We start from the raw sequence: 19342 nt of genomic DNA on the forward strand, positions 1-19342 counted from the left end.
GGCAAATGACTAATGAGGTGTTTCATTATGTAGATAACCGTAAGTTATTTGAGTCTCTAAGCTCACAATTTGGACAATGGATTCTAGAGAGTGATTCAACTGGCAATATGACATGGACTTTAAGATGAGATAAATTGCTCCCTGTAGTTCATTGACTGTACTGGCTAGGTCTCTATCAATGGCAAGTGGAGTTTAAATAACCAGGACACATGTAGGAACCTACAGTGGAGTCCCTAAATTGAGTAAAACATTTCTAATTGCAAGGACAGACAAGTACCAGAGTACATGGTCTGAAATGCCTGCATGTTTGCCCACTCCAGAAGTTGACAGGTTCAAGCTGAACACTTTTCAGAATGGTTTTGGTGTAGCTCTCCTTGTTGGGGGTAAAGACACTCCTTGAAAACCTTAAAAGGGAAACAGTAGATGTCAGTGTGAGAGGGAGAGATACAAATACATGCCACTATCATTTGTTTTGTTTTTGTTTTATTATATGAGCAATTTTTGCACTGAAGGAATGCAATGCAGCATGAAACTTTTAATTGTGCTGGGAAGTTCGTCACTTAGTTTCCTAAATATCAAGGAAAAAATAATGTACTTGGTATACAATTCTACAGTCACTGTAGTGTATGACCCTCTAATTGTGTCTAGGAATAGGAGAGCAGACATAGTTCCTGGGTAAAGCAAATTATTACACTCCTTCCAACCCAAGTCACATTACTTGTCTGGAGTGATTGACTAAAGCTAATACGGGACACTTCAAAAGCAGAAGCAACAGTCCAGTGCCATTATTTGAAATGAGTAGGACAATAATTCTTCAAAGGGTGCAGCTTTTGTACATGTGAAGAGATTCAGCCTCATGGTTCATAGTCCAAGGAAACTTTATTGTTGCTTAATCTTAATCCATCTTGATTTTCAGATGTGAGCAAAAAGAAATGTGTGTGTTGGATACTTCTCCAAAGTCTTTGCTAACAATTCACATGATCCTGGGATTTGTGAAATGTTGCTTAACTTCTCTAACTCTGTTTCTAAATTAGTTTTATTTCCCTTTAAATATTTCGTATTGATTTATATAGTTCCTGAATCAGTAGGTCTGTTTTTTTTTCTTCAGGTTTTTTTTTTTTTTTTGTTTATTTTCTGAAGGCATAAAAGACATGTTTAAACACATAAAGGCAAAGAAGAGATGCAGATTAATCAGATGCACCCAGTGCCTGAGACGGGAACATTAGGAAATTATGTGTTGCTGCTTGCACAGGGAAATCCTGCTGACTTGCACTTTTCTGCAAAGGGTCCATGGCCAAATTTTAATATGACCTCAAGAGGAGGATATTGAGTCAAGCAGAGGATGAGAGGGGACATCTGGCATTTTACAGGAAATTTTATATAAATTTATTTCCAAGGCAGGACTACAAAGTCCTGGACTCCAGCACTAGCTGTGGCAACTGTTTATGTATTGAAGAGTCATCAAGTGAAAAACCTTAAACAGCAGCAGGAAGAGGAAGAATCAGTGGCTTATCTCTGTCTTGGGAATTTCCACAGATTGGGCTACAAAGTCATGCCCTGTTTCACTGTCTGCCTTGGCTTCCTACTGTGTGCCCTTTGGCACATCTCCCTCAAATAAGGGAAGAAGTCTCAGTCATCTGCTCTTCCCATGGTGTGGCAGTTAGCACACTGCCTCCCTCTCCTTTTCAAGCACCTATCTTCAGACAACAAAACCCCTTGAAACTCAACAGAAAGAGATGTGAATGTGCCAAAGCAAAACTGAGACCCCTCGAAATCCATGAGAATTTTTACTGAGTGCAAACCGGTGTTTATAGAGACCCTCACTTTGCTTGTGGGGCGGTTATGTGACACAGTCTGTTGTGTTCTCTCACTAAAACCCATTTCTAGCTATTTTCCTGGGCCAGGAGCTTTGTCCTGTGTGCGGGGATCTGTGGGGGGGTCTCAGTGTGAGTCCCTGGGATGGGACCAGGAGCTGGAGGCCCCTGTCTCTGTGGTGCTGCAACTGGAGAGACTGGGACACATGCATGTCAATTTAGCACATATGAGTGTGTGCAGACACTGATGAATAATGAACACTAATGGCTGGGTGAGCCACTCAGGAGGGTCAGAGTTTGGGAGCTGAGTGTCAAAGTGCCCATAAGCCTGGGCTGAATGCTGGAGAGACCAGGGTTCTGTGTGTTGGCTACTTGAGGCACCGGGAGCCCAAATCTGCAAGTAGGGAGGCTGTGGGATCTGGGGTCAGCAGAGATATACGTTTTTGTGTGTGTGTGCATTAGGCAGCAGGGGACACCAGCACGTCCCAAGGCACTGCTGGATGGATGAGGTGTCTGAGCCCAGCTGCTGAGGGGTTCACAGTGTCTTTATGTGTGAGTGTGTGTACTTGTGTTCATGTGTTTGTACACATGTGCATGTGTCTATTGTGAATACAGGCTTATCCTTGCTGCTGGCTGGACTTAGGGTCATGGAGCTGCAAAAGCTTCACCCCTATCAGGGTGCTGGATCTGGACAACTCCTAACCCATTGTCCCTGCATCAGAGAAGCTTTTTCCTGGACCACAAGCTGCAGTACCTCACACAGCTCACCCTGAATTGCCCTGTCATGTCTGGAACCCATCTGCTAATCATTGCTAAACACAAACTGGCTGTCTAATGAAGAGGGAGTCGACACTGTTGTTAAGAAAGGGCCAGTGTTTTCAAGGGGTTTTCCATTAATCAAGGCAGTACAAGCTTGTGTCTTCCTGTATTAGCAATAATCTTGCTTTATTTGCACACTTTTTCCTCAGCAAAACTGCACCCTTGCTATTGGTGTTGAGGGCAGAGACATCCACGTGTCCTGTTTATAGGTACTCTACTCACTGTTCCTTGTAAGCACTACCAGAGGTCTGTCCCACACATTTCTTCTTTCCAGTATTGACTGGAAGGACAATCAGGAAGAAGCATAAGAGGAAACATATTTCCCCAGAAGATTTTTACAGCCTCAAACAATTTTCTAATTTCCATATACTTTCTGTTCCATTTACTTTCCATTCTGTTAATTTCCATTTACTTTGTACCTCACTTACCTAGGGCTTGCATTTGATTTGTAAGGCTATCTCCCTTTGTCTTGGTTATAGCAGATAATATTTTAAAATTTTCTAATGGCTTTCATCCTTCTCTCCCTAAGGAGAAACTTCCACTCACAGCCTTGACTGAATAACGACTTCACAGTGTGAATCACAGTGGGGTTTCCTCAAATCAAATTCCTCACAACAGAATTGCTGTAGAAAAAGGAACTTTGATTAGTAGTTATGTAATTTTAATATTATAAAAATTATAAACTGTACTTCATAATTCTAAGAATTGTTTCCTGTTGTAAACCATTGTCACAATGATGTTTTCAATTGCTTTCTCAGTAGCAGGTGTCACTACAAAGTACAGTCATCATTCTTGCAAGTACTGTTATCTCCATTCCGTGTCCTTACGCATGTCCCAATTTCCTCATGTGTTTCCAATCTATTTCGAAGCAACAAAAATATTTCTGCGAATCCAGCATGGTGTCATGAAACAAGCTGTTTTCCTTGGAAGATGTTACTTTTCATGCAAAGGATGAAGTGTTAAAGAGGTAAAGCATGTCACTGTGCAGCAATATTTGGCTGGTTGCCAGATAATCACATGAAGTTAGAGAATCCATTAGGAATTTTTTCTTAATGAGCCAAGTAGATTTTAATACTGACATGAAAAGGCAACCCTCCAAATCAGATATCTTAAAGTTTGCACAAGCTTGTGACTTCATATCACTCAACGTTAAGTATTTCCTGTGTAGAAATGCTGTTGACTGTGGTCCAGGAGAAAGATCAGTCACTCTGTTTACGAGCCAGGGTGCTGTGCTGGGCAGTGTTAGGAGCAGAATGCTATAGTTCAAACCAGTCCGTAGTCCAAAGGCCACCGCGATAAGGCTCGGGATGTCAGGAGTTGAATCAGTCCTAATTATCCTATTCTAGAAGAGAAATTCAACATGACAAGTCACAGACTGGGGCAGTGCCCGAGTTACACCTCAGTGACTTGCAGAGTTTCAGACATGGCATCATCAATGACTTCAGTAAAAGGCAAAGGGAAGGAGTGCCACTTTCCATGCCAAGCACCTGTATCCTGAACACAAAGAAAAGCCAAATCAAATTCTTCATCCCTGCAGCAGAACTGTTGCCTGGGATGGGAACTTGCTCTGTTGTGTCCTGGGCATGACTTCCCTGATGGCAGACAGGGCCTGGGATGCTTTACAGAGCCGGCTGTACCAGTTTGAAGTCCTTTGCCTCTTAACCTGGACATTATGACAGAAGCTGTGCATATGTAAAACTTGCCCTCAAAGAAACAGCAAGAAGAAATCAATGTCTGCAGCCATCAGCAAAATGAATCTTCATATACCCCCAGGGCTCTGGACCATTCGGGACATACTGGAATTGCTACAGGCTCACAGGTATCCAGATGGATGCATGACATCAATGCTATTCTGTGAGACAGTTACTGCTTGTGAACCTGCACGGGCAGTTGTATTGCTGGCAGGAAGTGAACATGAGGGAGCAGGTTGGAGACCAGCCAGATGGCAGTTCTGAGGCTGCCAGGGAATCATCTGGAAACAAAGATTGCACTTTGGTACCTCTTAACTACTTTCTCTGGAATACCAATGGTAGCTGAGAGGTGCATCCTGGCAGCTCTGAATTGCCTTCAGTGCTTTGGAACCCAGAAACCTGAAGCTTCTGATGCCAAGAAAAAGGTTTTTTCCCTTCTCCACGTTTCCTTAAAGCCAAGCCAACTTTTTACTAGGAACAACTTACTGCAAACAGCAGTTAAATGAACTAATTTTAATTTTGTTCCTTTCAGCCTGGACCAGTCTGTTACCTTTGTCTTAGGTAGTTAACTCTCTGGGGTCATTTACTTCTGGGTGTCTAAATCATTGCACAATAACTTCTCAGTTCACTACCACAGCCCTACCTATTGTCATAACACAAATGTAATCGTGCCAAGATCAATATCAGAAGGCGTTTGTCCCTTCCAGGCAGAGTGAATGTGTGAAACCAAGAAAACAAATAAATGTTAAGGGAAAGAACATCTAAATCAAACTGCTTTTTCCTGGGGTAGGTAGTGTTAGGCTTACCATGCTGGACCTCCTGGACTGTGTCTGGACACACTACGGAGTCCTTGGCAAATAAAACACAAATTGTTACATTAATATATAGGCATATACATTCACATATAGGCAAAAAGTTGGTGAAAACTACAACAAATCAGACCATTAGAAATAAAACATCAAAGAAAACAATCTTTGTGATCTGAATTCTAGAAAAGAAAGATCCATGTGATAAGCCTATTCCTTGTGAAGTGACTTTTGTCTTCACTCAATTTGCCATTCAAACATGCTAGACATTCACTATAGGGTGGAAAAATCTGGTGTGTTTAGAAATTGAGAAAACCATAACTGAACATAATTGTTTGCAAATAATGAGACTGACCTGTCAGTAATAGCAGACATTTTCAAATTAAGAATTCTGGAAAAAAAAAGACATTGAGATCCAACAACAGAATAAGCTAAATTTTAATGAGACTACACTACTAGAGTCAGTTACACTGTACTTCTGCTGCAGATCCAAGACTTCATATCCATCATCTATAAACACAGTGAGTTAAGGAAGGAAGAACTGGTCACATAAGTTTAGGAACCAGAAAACTGTAAAACAGTCAGGAAAGGTCTAGAACAAACCAGCATTGCTCTGAAAACTACAATCCCGTCTGAAAGAGAATATTTCCAAAAAAAAGTTGGAAAGATCAGATTCAGAAGAAACTATCCCATGTAAAATAATGAGATCTAGTGTGGTTAACTAAGGTATCAGTGCTATGGAGGGCAGCACATACAATGTAGAGGAGGAACAGCAGAAGGGACAACTGAAGAAAACAACCCAAAATTAGAAGTAGTTATAAACTTCCCTTAAGGAACTAAGAATAGAAAGTATGAACCAAAATATTCATGAGTCTTTTTTTGTCTTTTTACTGTTACAGCTGTGACCATGGACTGATTAAACCTTACAGTTGTGAGACCACTAAAAAAGCCGTACCAGATATTTGAAGGAAAACCAGAATTAGAATTGGAATCATAGAATATCTTGAGTTGGAAGGGACCCTTAAGGATCATTGAGTCCAACTATTGGCTCCACACATGGCCAGACAAGTCAGAGCATGTGATTGAGTGCATCATCCAGACACTTCTTGACCTCAGTCAAGCTCGGTGCTGTGACCACTTCCCTGGGGAGCCTGTTCCAGTGCTCAATCACCCTCTCAGTAAAGAATCACTTCCTGATATCCAACCTAAACCTCCCCTGTCTCAGCTTCATTCCCTTCCCTTGGGTTCTATCACTGGTCACCAAAGAGAGGAGATCAGTGCCTGCCCCTTCGCTGCCCTTGTCAGGAAGCCACAGATCGCGATGAGGTGTCCTGTCATCTTCCTCTTCTCCAGGCTGAACAATCCAAGGGACCTCAGCCTCTCCTCATAAGTTTGCCCTCCTTGTTGCCCTCCCCTGGACACTCTCCAATACTTTTGTGTCTCTCTTGCACTGTGGCACCCAAAACTGCACACAGTACCCGAGGTGAGGCTGCACAAGCACAGTGTAGAGTGAGACAGTCCCCTCCCTGGACCAGCTAGGAATGCCATGCTTGATGCACCCCAAGATATGGTTGGCCTTCCTGGGCACACTTCTGACTCATGGGCACACTGCTGACTCATGTTTAACTTGCTGTCAAAGAAAGAAAACAAGAACAATGTGATTGATAAGGAGCACATGAACAGCACTCAAATATTTTCTACTAAGACTGGAATCTGCTTCTCTGACCTTTGCATTATCAGACACCAGAGCTACTCATTTCCTTTTCTAGAGGTGCTGTAATAAATCTAATCCTTTTGACTGTAGTTCTGCTTGGTCAGCAGTGTTGTTTGCCACCTCCAGCGGGGTGTGGCAGGGTTGTTTGTCTTGAAACACTGAGAGTGACATGTTTTGGACCTTGATAGAATTCAGATAAAATTTACTCAGCATCTAGAACCACACTGAAGTGACCCACTTGAGCGATGCTGCTAATAAGGGTTTTACAAATTCATCATAAAAAAGTTCCATAAAGTGTCTAAAAAATATCTCATTGCATTCATGCAATACAATTATATGTACAAATACAGTACAATCGCCTTTTCCTGACAGGACCAGATGCAGTAGGTGCAAACTGAAACACAGGAGGTTACCCCTGATTGTCTGGAAACTGATGTCAGTGACAGAGCACTGACACAAGTTTCCCACTGAGGTGGTAGTGTCCCTCTTTGGATATGTGCAAAAGCAGTATCTCCAAAAGCCACCTAGAGCTTCAGCAACCCACTCTATGCGACTCTGTTTAAGCAGAAGGATTGGGACAGATGACCACCAGAGATCCAACCAACCTCAGTCGTTCTGTGATTCTGCCCCTCTACTCCACACTCATGAGACACCATCTGGAGTACTGTATTCAGCTCTGGGGTCCCCAGTACAAGAAAGACATGGAGTTCTTAGAGTGAGTCAAGAAGAGGGCCACAAAGTTGATCAGAGGTCAGGAGCACCTCTCCTATGAAGACAGGCTCAGAGAGTTGGGTTTGTTCAGGCTGAAGAAGGCTCTGGGGAGACCTTAGAGCAGCCTCCCAGTACCTGAAGGACCTACAGGAAAGCTGGAGAGGGACTGTTTACAATGACATGGAGTGATAGGGCAACAGGTTCAAACTGGAAGAGGAGAGATTCAGACTAGATATAAGATTTTATTTTATTTTTTTTTACAATAAGGGTGGTGAGGCCCTGGCACAGGTTGCCCAGTGGAGCTGTAGCTGCCCCCTCCCTGGCAGTGTTCAAGGCCAGGTTTCATCACAGAATCACAAGGTTGGAAAAGACCTTTGAAGATCATCAAGTCCAACCATTCCCATCCTATGTTAAACCAGATCTCCAAATACCTCATCAACCCTTTTTTTTGAACACATCCAGGGAAGGTGACTCAACCCCCTCCCTGGGCAGCCTGTTCCAGGCCCTGACAACCCTTTCAGGAAAAAATTTGTTTCTAATATCCAATCTAAACCTGCCCTGGCACAGCTTCATGCCATTTCCCCTTGTCCTATCTCCTGTCACCTGGCTGAAGAGACCATCGCCCACCTCTCTACAACCTCCCTTCAGGTAGTTGTAGGTGATGAGAAGGTCTCCCCTCAGCCTCCTCTTCTCCAGGCTAAACAGCCCCAGCTCCCTCAGCCGCTCTTCATATGATTTTCCCTCCAGCCCCTTCACCAACCTGGTTGCCCTTCCCTGGACTTGCTCAAGGACCTCAATGTCCTTTTTATGGTGAGGAGCCCAGAACTGGACACAGTACTCAAGGTGTGGCCTCAACAATGCTGACTGCAGGGGCACAATTACTTTCCTGGATCTGCTGGCCATGCTGTTTCTGATACAAACCAAGATGCCATTGGCCTTCTTGGCCACCTGGGCACACTGATGGCTCATACTCAGTCTGCAGTCAACCAACACCCCCAGGTCCTTCTCTGCCTGACATCTCTCCAGCCAGTGTCCCCCAGCCACTTTGATGGGGCTTTGGGCAATCTGGTCCAGTGGAGAGTATCCTTGCCCATAGCAGGGAGGTTGGAACTGGATGATCTTGAGGTCTTCCATCCACTGGTGAAACACTGACATGGAATTCAGCAGCCAAGCTCAGATATGCAGTCATCCCAGTAGCTGTCCCAGCACCTCCTGTATCCCCAGTAAGGTACAAGTCCATGCAGCTTACAGATATTCTACAGCTGCTGGTACTTAGACCTTTTAACCTACTTGGTAGCCAGTCTAACTTGAAGTTCACTCAGACACATGTAGAAAGATTTACTGAGAAGACAGTCCATGTACAGGGCATGGCCAAAGCAGCACACTGACAGGCAGCCTGTTTGCAGGCAATGAGCTCTCTTGATCCTCTTATCCCTTTATTTTCCAAAATCTGTTCAGCAAAAGGAAGACTAGGGAAAATGTGGGCTGGCTGTTGAATGAAGTGGGTGTCCTGGTGAAGGAGGATACAGAGAAGGCAGGGTTACTGAATGACTTGTTTGGCTCAGTCTTTACTGCTAAGGCTGTCCCTCAGGAATCCCAGAACCTGGAGGTAGGAGAAAGTATGGAGAAAGAAAGACGTTCCCTTGGTAGATTAGGGTTGGGTTAGAGATCTTTTACTCAAACTTGACACCCACATATCCGTTGGCCCTTACAGGACATCCACAAGTGCTGAGGGAGCTGGCAGATGTTATTGTTTTGACAGGTCATGGAGAAGACAAGAGGTGCATGAGGACTGGAAGAAAGCCAATGTCATTCTGGTCTTCAAAAAGGTCAAGAAGGAGGACCCCTGAAAATACAGGCCAATCAGCCTCACCTCCATCCCTGGAGAGGCAATGGAACAGCTCATTCTGGGAGTCATCAGTAAACATGTGAAGGAAAAGAAGCTGATTGGGAGTGGTCAGCTTGGACTCATCAAGGGGAAATCATGCCTGACCAATCTGATAGCCTTCTATGGTGGCACGTCTGGCTGGGTGGATGACGGAAGAGCAGTGGATGTTGTCTGTCTTGACTTCAGCAAGGCTTTTGACACTGTCTCCCATAACATCCTCATAAACAAACTTATGAAGTATGGGTTAGATGGGTAGACAGCAAGGTGGATTGAGAGCTGGCTGAATGGCAGAACCCAGAGCGTTGTGATAAGCAGCACAGCATCTGGTTGGTGTGTCTCAAGGTCAGTACTGGGTCCAGTCTTATTTCACATATTTATTAATGATCTGGATGAAGGGGACAGAATGTATGCTCAGCAAGTTTGCTGACAATACAGAACTGTGAGGAGTGGCTGTGCTGCCATTCAGTGAGATCTGGATAGGCTGGAAAGCTAGGCAGAGACGAACCAAGAGAGACTGAACAAAGGCAAGTGTAGGGTCCTGCACTTACGGAGGAGTAACACCAAGTACCAGTACAGGTTAGGGCTTGACCCGCTGGGAAGCATCTCTGTAGAGAATTGTAGAATCATAGAATCATGGAATCATAGGGGTTGGAAGGGACCTCGAGAGATCATCGGGTCCAACCCCCTGCCAAAGCAGCTCCCCAGCTCATATTGCACAGAAGGACCTTTCAGACCTGGTGGGCAACAAGTTCTCCATAAACTGACAATGGTATCCTGGGGTGCACTAAGAAGAGCGTGAAGGGAGTTTATCCTCCCTCTCTACTTTGCCTGCTTTCTCTCTCTATATATATATAAATAAATATCATTTGCTAGGATTCCTCACACCTAAGTTTAGCTTTCTATAATTGGGCATTTAATGTAAATCACTCAAACAGGTTGCCTCTCCAGTCAGTAATGAAAAGGAGCACCTCAGGACTCACCTCAGGCTGGGTGGGATGGCTGTCCAGCTCCTCTCTGACTCCGTATGAGACATATGTTTAATTAGCCTGCTTGCTTAACTTTGTAATACCTAAAACATGTTGAAAGCAATCCTAGCTCCAGGAACAGAAACACTCTTCCTCATGGACTTCTGGCTGACAGGGGTCTGTGTAGGGTGATGTATAGCATGAAGAGTGAAAAGAAGACGGTGGGAAAAGTAAAACAAGACACAAATTTGTATCAAAAGTAAAAACTGTATTGTTCTTTGGATTGGTAGCAGTCCTGATGATAATTTTATATATACTCATCAGTATAGTAAATAGTCTTCTGTGATTTACAGAAACACAGATTGTGTAGGGGGTGAGGTTTGATGACTGATGTTGAAGTACAAAAACGTTCCATATATTTAAAAAACAGTAAGAGTTTCTATTCTTTCCAACACCATCATGGTTTTCATTTTCTTAACACCGAAACCAGAAGTTGGTCTTTAGGAGGCGTGTAACCCTCTTCTTATCAGGGTCAAACTCAAATTGCTTTCTTCCACAGAAGAAATAAAAGAAGTCTATTAAAAAAAAAGAAAAGAAAAGAAGAAATAAACCCAGATGAATTAAGATATTGCAAGTGTAAAGATTTGTATGCTTTAATAACATCTAGAAAGACCTTATGAAAGTTTCGGATACACTTGCACTGCCCACAACATGTGCTCCCAGGTGTGACCTCAGCACAATTGTGCACAGTGACATGCAGACACCTTCCATGCACACACCCCATGATATACTTAATGAATCCTATGAGGTGACCATGAAAAAAAAAAACAATTATCCCATCTGTTTCTGCAGTTTGAAATATTTCCTGATATGCAAGGGCTGTGTTGGAACCCTCCAGAAGGGCGTATTTCTAGGCATACATGGGTGTGTATGACACAGCCTGGAGTGTGGCACGGAGCACGGCAAGGTATGAGCAGGTTAAGGCTTGCTGAGGTGCCACTGGATACCATGCAGGGAAGGAGAGACCCAGCCCGGGGCAGACGCATCACCACTGCCCTCCAGGAGCGAGGGCTGCAGTTAAGGATCCCCAGCACCGCATGCAGTACTCTTTCTGGAGGAAGCTGGTAGATATGCTGGGAACCAATTAATGTGTATGGGTTTTGATATCCAAAAGATAAGGAGCCAGGAGACAACTAGAAACATGTGCCATTTTTCAGCGTGGACACTCTCCCTCATACAGGAGAAGCAAGTACCAACTGCTGCTCCCAGAGCAGAGCCATGTGATGTCAGAGGGCCAGACTGGGATAGCCTTGCTCACAGCAGGTGACCTTACATTGTTGAGATGTCACTGTCTTGAGTGGTACTCTTCATATTGTGTTGTGCATGTCAACATGAATACAGATACCTCAATCTGTCCCTGAGGGCTGGCCTTTTCAGTTATGAAGCAAATTTCAGCCCGTCACCAAAGGTATATCCTCACAATTTTTTCAGGGAGGTAACATGAAGCATGGGAGTGTTACGTGACTATTTCAGGGTCTTGTTGGTCACCCAGAGGGCTATGAGCAGCATTTAGAAGTGCCCTCTGTGTCCAAGCCCTCTCTGACCCTGAGCATTTCATACAGATTTTATTTAGAAGAGTAACTCACTTTCATGTTGAAAAGCAGCATCGATCTTCCCATTGATTCCTGGAAATGCATTGCGTATCAGCACGGGCTTTCTGTCCATAGACTGACTTCTTTTATCATAACTGAGAAAAATGATAAAAAACCCTAGTGTCAGTGAAAACTGTAAACAAGGGATGATTAATTTGGCTCACCTCATTACCTTTAATTTTCATTAAAGATGTTAACTATAGTTTAGGTAGTATTGAGACCAACATGAATGATGTGCCATAAATTATTATTATTCTATTAGCTGCACTAGAAGAATTGCTTCTCTTTACATCAGCTCAAGGTATGTCTAACAATACCTGTTATTTGAAGTATAATCATAAATCTGCTAAATATTTTTTAAAGCGACTGTACATAAAGGAGAGGTAGATAATCTTATCTCAAACATTAGTTAGATCTGTAGGGTTATAAAAAGATTTCTTTCATGGTCCCTCTCTGCAAGAAATGATTACCACAAAAAAAAGCCAATTATTTCTCCTTAAGTTTTAAGTTATTTTAAATCACTTTACTTACGTTACTTACATCAGGCTGTAACAGTTTTAGTGCAGTGCAGTTTATCTGTCAGTGAAAACATTTTCCTTGTGAGAACTTTTCTTAGTAAGAGATTTAATGATCAGAAAAGCTGCTTAGCTATGAGAGTTCAAACTAAAAGTCCGATCTTCTGCTTCAGCTACAACCATGTGGCTGAATAGTTACTCCATATTGATCACTGTGTGTGCAGTGATTTGGGCACTGGGGTGGCAGGAAAGGGAGAAGCTCTGTCATTCACCTGCAAAAGTTTAGGTTACCTCATGCTTCTGTTACAGGAGCATCTCCTTTAATAGAGGTATGTGTCCTGTAACACAATCCTGAGCAGTGAGGATTGGATTGAAAGGGGGAAATAATAACCATGTACAGCAGATGATTCCATCAGTAACTGCAAAAAATGCAGGATGGTTCTCACCCCACAGAAAAAAAAATCAATAGCGCTGTTGTTCTGACTGATTTCTTGAGCTGACTTGTAGAGCTGTAGGATGGCTTTTTTTCCCCAAGGCAGCTAAATGAAAATAAATAAATAAACAAATAAATGAAAAAAACTGTTTAATAATTTAGTCAATTAAAAGGAAAGTGAAAAAAATCACTGTTTCATCTCCCTTTCAAGGTTTTTTCCATAACCAGTTGTGACACTGAAAGATTACCAAAAGTGTGTGAACAGTGCATCCTAAATTATGACAGGGTTGATCATGTGTTTATATTTGCTCTTATTTAGGAAAGCAGCACATTAAATGTTACCTCAAAAATTTGTCTGCTATGAAGTAATATGTTTTCCCCTCATTTCCATTATAAAAAGCAGCATCAATTTTGGTAACATCCTTTGAAAAGCCCAGGGTGTAGATTTTTTTTGGGTATCCAGGAAGTATGGTAGCTCCTCTCACAACCCAGAATTCATTCCCTAACAAGAAAAGTTCAGGAAAGCATGTTATTAGAATCTTCTTCTGGGGATGACACATCCTTTTCATCAAAGATATTCTTTCAATGGAAAAATTCAGAGAGAAAATAATGGTCACTTGAAAACATTCAGCATACTAGTTCTAGAGTAAAAAAAAAAAAGCAATACTTCTTTGCACCACATTTTAAGAAATCTTAAATTTCAGTCTTCCACCCTGCTTAGATTAGTTTTCCACAAGCTAGGAAGAAATGAAGGGTACAATTTTCAAATTCAATAGAAATTTTTCCAGGAAAAAAACCAAAAAGAATTATATTTATTTTGGCAAGGAAAATTTTCCATATTGAGATAAAAAATAAAATACTTATTCCTTATGTTGGATAACATACCTAAAAGGTGCCTATAGGGAAGCTGGGGAAGAGCTGTTCATGAGTGAATATATCAAGAGGACAAGGGGTAATTGTTTTAAACTCAAAAAGGGGAGATTTATGTTGGATATTAGGAAAAAGTTCTTCAATATGAGGATGGTGGATCACTGGAACAGGTTGCCCAGAGAGGTGGTGGAGGCCTCATCACTGAAGACATTCAAGGTCAGGCTTGATGGGGCTCTGAGCGACCTGATCTAGTGAAGATGTCCCTGGTTACTGCAGGGGGGTTGGACTAGATGACCTTTAAAGGTCCCTTCCAACCTTACACATTCTATGATTCTATGATTTTTCTTACCTCTTTGAGTGAAATACATCGACTTAATGGGCTAAATTAAAGCTCCTGGAATCCTAAAGAAAGAGCTTAGTGTTTTTTAAGCCCGACACAAACTCGCAAGGCTATTTGGAATAGAAACGTAAGAAAACTAAAAAGACAACGTTTTACCTTTAAAAATGTGAGTTTCGTCTTTTTCGGGAATTTCATATGCAGCATCAACACCAGGTGGCAGCAGTGGCCAGAAGGAAGATACTAAATTAAAATCGGCTGTTCTGATTGCAGGGTGCTTGCGCCAAAAATGCCTTCCACAAATATAGAACAGGTTTTAAATAAAATCAGACGTTTACACATGCTAATGGATGAAACCACATCATGGCAACCAGGGCAGGATTTATCGGACTAAACCCACCCATGTACCCTTAGTAAGTCACCCTAAGCCCCCTGTAACGTCAGCCAAAAGCAAGTTATTTCCACGCTGGAATTCCTCTCATCTGGATGCAGACATCTAAAAAAAACGTCAGATGAACTTTTTGGTCAAAACAATTATTATTTTCCCTTATGCAGAAAAAGAGCCTAGAGACACTGGCTCACATGGCTGGTATGGGGTAAGGTTTTGGGAATGAAACCCCACCCTGGGATTAACACCACCATTTAGGGAAACAGTTGGTGTGTGTTTGAGGATCTTCTGCAAAATAACACTTTACTGGCTTTGTGGACTCCAAACTCTGAGGTCAAAAATCCCTTTGACTTTGGGAAGAGTCTGAAGGAGGGGGAGCACAGCCCTACCACTTGAAAAGGAGGGGAAACAGCTCTTTTACCTCGTCTCCTCAAGTCTTTGGGTTGTCTTCATGCCCTGGAGAGGGATAGTTTGTCTGAGTTTAGCATTGAATCTGTTATCCTTTTATTGTTATACTAAATCACTACTGTAGGGACTCTTCAAACAGGTATTGTGTCAGGAGTGGTAAACCCTCAGCTGTCTCAGGACAAGGACAACAAGGAAGGTGCCAAGTGTCCCAGAGCTGGTGTTGCCTTTCTGCCAAAGCTCAACTCTCCCAGATGCCAAACATTTGGGACTTGCTTACAGCCTGAACTGAAAACAGCCCATTTTTTTAGAGGAGACATCTTTCCCCATCCTATTCATAGCACGGCATTTCAAAGTTGGTCTTCCTCCTTATACTTATCTGTCTTCATTTTTCCACCACCCTCTTTGTTTTTGCCTCCTACATCTCATCCTGATAGCTGGTCTTACCTCCTGCCTGGAATAGCTGATATTCTCAGTGAAAATATTTTTTACCGTGCTGCAGGGCATAATTTAAAAGTGGAACCCAGCTATTTTATTTTCAGAAAGCAGACTTACTTGTCTTTAAAGAACATTATTTCTCCACGGAAAGTGGTGACAGCATCAAAAGTTAAATTTTGGCTGCAGGTATTTGGCAACGGAGGCTCAGTTGTGTTTTTTGTCTCAGTAGATTCATGTTGATCATTGTGGGTCATAGAAGGTCCTAAAAGAAGTGATTTACAGAAGAAATTAAAGTAAGAAGTGAGCTGGGTATATCTAGCACACAAAAATGTCATTGAAAGGTGTTCAAAGTGTTTGGAATTATAAGCACTAGTTGATTAGTAATTGTGAATTACCATAGAGGTACTGAATGCCATTGATATCATCCTGATGAAGAGGGAATATTGAAGGGTCAAATTTCCTATAAACTGGGTACATCAGAGCATTGGGGTCTTTGGAATGGAAAAGTCCCAGGGAATGACCAAACTCATGGGCAGCAACATAGAACAGGTTCGTACCTGAAAACAGCAAACAAAACACAATATACAAGAGCTGAGTCTTTTCTTTGGTCCTCAAAACATGAAGAACAGAAGGTAGGTCAGAAACTTTCAGAAAAGCTTGCCTAAGCAAGTGAAGCTGTTATGGGAAATTCAGGTTAAATCCTACTCAGAAAGTAAAATAATGAAGTCATTACAGTAGAGTACAAGGAAATAATCTGTAGATCCTGCAGAAGTCAATGTGGGAGAAGGATTCTGGATGAGCGCTGTCCCTGAGGTAACTGCAGGGACAAAAAAGTTGAAGTAGAGAGAAGGAGGCTGCCAGATGCCCCAGCTCCATCCCAAATGGATTTCCACACAGTGTACAGCACAAGTTCATCTGGGACCTTAAATTTTTAAACCAGAAAGCTCAGAGGCTTTTTATAGCTATGAAAACCAGCTGCCCGATACTCCTTCAAATGAGCCCCATTTTTAAGCATTTCTTAAGGAAGAGGAGGCAGACACTGCACCCTTGATTTCACCTATAGCCTGCTTCAGGAAAGGCTTGGAGAACTTAGTTACGTACCTTCTTTAGTTTTGGTCCAGGTTTCATCCTCATCAAAGTGAGCATCTCCTCCCAAATCCTTTCCAGGTGCATAGGCATGAGCAATGGACCCTCCTGGGCCATCGAATGGGATGAAGTCATTGTGACCTGAGGAGCAAGTCCCATAGACTGTTGACTGAGGGTTGTGGAGGTGATAGATGTCAGGCATGCAGAGAGCTCTCTGCTCGCAGATTTTGTAAACTTTCAGGTTCCCCTTCTGCAGAGTTTTGCTAAAAGCTGTGTTTTTCACAGGGTAACTTTAGGAAAATTGGAATTGATGAATCAGAAGTAAAATCTTGGTTTCCTCAAGAAATGAGTGGACAATTACATACTTCTGCAGCGAGGGAAGAGGAGGATGTGGTTTAAATTGAAATATACTTCATTTTTGCTTATAAGGTAAAATTTTCTCAAGCTCTGTGTCAGCAGCCATCAGGTGGTTACCCCTGAACCTTACCGATAATTTAAGTGTTGATGGCAGAAGCAAGATCCTGGAAAGACTGTAGTCTCCAGAAAAGGATTTAAGGACATAGATGTTACATGTGGTGTCTGCATACTCTGCATAGCCCAGATGAGTGGATATGTTTGGGTGGGAACAGAAGAGCCAACTAGAAGACTGCGTGACGGTTAATGAAAGAGGGAAGGCTGCTGGTAAGTCTTCCCCTAGGGCGATGCCAAAAATACAAGCCTTGAGTCTGTCTAGAATTTATTTAGCTCACACAAAGCACATGACTAATCCCAGGCATGTAACTAGAGCTACTCACTCCACAATACTCTGAGCCTCATTATACCCCACAAACCCTAAGCCTCTTGTTGTTCAAGCACACATTGGGCATCAAACACTTGGAACAGATCCAGTGAAATACCAGCACACTTTATTCTCTCCCTCTTTTCATCTGCCTCTATATACTCCCTCAAAGTTCTTACTGAATTACAGCCATAGCAACTTGAGCAGGGACTGTGTTTTTCTGTTCCCTTGTTCAACTTGACACGGTGCCACCTGACATGTGCAACCTTTGCTTGGGCTACCCATGAGAAGAAATCACAGCATTTCAGGTGAGCTGCTCCATACAGATGGTAACCTGGCGATAGCTCATAACAGTTACATAGAGTTTTACCTCTGGCTGCAAAGGATATCATTATGTCTGCATCCCCTCTGTCCTTCTTGATGAATTTCAGTGGTGTCACACTGCTCCAAACACTTAATGCTTTCTTGATTGCTGCATTGACATCTACTGGGTGTAGGTCTGGTGTGTAGTTTAATATCCTTTAAAATATAAGGCAGAGAGTCATGTTCTTACACTGTGTAGCACACCATCTTTACATTAAGAATTGCACTGTAATTACCTGTATGTCAGAACTTGTTTTGTCCATTTTGGCTCTCCTGCAAAGGTGGAGAACCCAGCTACATCAGGGAACCCACAGCGACGTTTCTGTACCAGGTCCAAAGTGCCGGGATCCAGTTTCCCAGTCACTTGCAGACCGAAAAATTCCTGCAGTTCTTTTATTTTCTTGGTCATTGGACTATTACTTTTCCAAGTGAAAGATTCCCCATCTTTCTTAAAGCCATAATAATTTTCCAGATACTTCTAATAAAAAAAAAGAAGCAAGCAGCATTTTAGGACAATTGGTGGTGCTTACTTTTGAAGCTTGTAAAACATTATATTAATACCATCCCTGGCATACACCTTTACTACTTTTCCTTCTGCTCCTTGGGAACATGGGCAACAGAGTTTGTTAATTATATGAATATTTTTCTCTTAATAACATTTATTTTACATTATATTATCACTACATATTTTGCAGTTTACTGAGAATATATTCAGAATTATCATTTGTTTAATATACTGATTATTTTCTGGTAATGTAGCCTCCACTTAAGCCGAGGTCTAGGGTTACCCAGAGTCCTTTAGAGCAGGCTGTGCAGACACTGTTCAAAATTTATGCCTGAATAAAAACTTTGAACCTCATTTACCTACATTTTTTTCAGAGTAATAATTCAGACAAAATAATATTCTTATTTTATGAAAAGTTATGCCTTGTAATACCAGAAGTCACATAAACAAACACATTTCCATCTCACGATAAAGCAAATGTAGACTCATTCAGGCGCTTAATTGTTTGGAGAATCAACACATAAGTGAATGCATAATTAGTTTTAATTGCTCTCTATGAAAACGTAAACCAAGAATGAATCAGGATAGAAGAAACCTTTGTCATCACGGTGCAGAATACAGCCCCTCTATTTTGAGCTCACGTTGTTCATTCTGCTGGAATTTGCAGAACTAGCCCCTCAGCTACCACATGCTAGTTCCAGGGACTGCAATGGATGCTCAACCATTCCTAACGTTCTCCCCAGAGGTCACCTTCCTTACCTGGGCAAGCCACATGCCATCTTCTCTCTTCTGCCTTGTGCCTGCAGGAAAAGCACGTGAAAGTGCTGCACTTAACAGCAAGAGTAATGGGAGATTCTCCATTCTCATTTTCACTTGTCTTTGGAAAAGTCTCCTTTGTGGTCTGCCACACACGTGCTTCACCTTTATGTAGTATATGTTTGCTTTATAAAGCTTTCCAACCCCTGACTCACTGATCCTCTCAATTTCTAGAACAGCAACAGAACACATGCAAAACAATGGTTTTACCATAATAAAGATTAGTGCTGCCTTTCATCCGGTTCCACCCTTGTGCAGGTTTTGCAACATCAAAATATGATTAATGAGGGATAATAGACCTGTATCTCTTTTTTAATAAGATCATTAACCTTTTAGTTTTTAAAAAGT

At 42.2% G+C, this 19342-nt stretch overlaps 1 protein-coding gene across 1 annotated transcript; it reads right to left on the reverse strand.

The window, feature by feature from the left end:
• Positions 1–10882: 10882 nt before the first annotated feature.
• Positions 10883–19045, reverse strand: LOC311203476 (stromelysin-1-like; the record flags this gene model as incomplete). The annotated part of the gene is made up of 10 exons (XM_084278197.1): positions 10883–10983; positions 12055–12155; positions 13351–13510; positions 14375–14508; positions 15564–15708; positions 15842–16003; positions 16548–16673; positions 17681–17829; positions 17910–18151; positions 18938–19045. 10 exons carry the CDS (start codon positions 19043–19045, stop codon positions 10883–10885), a joined length of 1428 nt encoding a protein of 475 aa, XP_084134323.1.
• Positions 19046–19342: the final 297 nt, after the last annotated feature.

The sequence above is a fragment of the Gallinula chloropus genome (assembly GCF_964237585.1).
Source record: "Gallinula chloropus genome assembly, chromosome: 1".
Lineage (NCBI taxonomy): Eukaryota > Metazoa > Chordata > Aves > Gruiformes > Rallidae > Gallinula > Gallinula chloropus.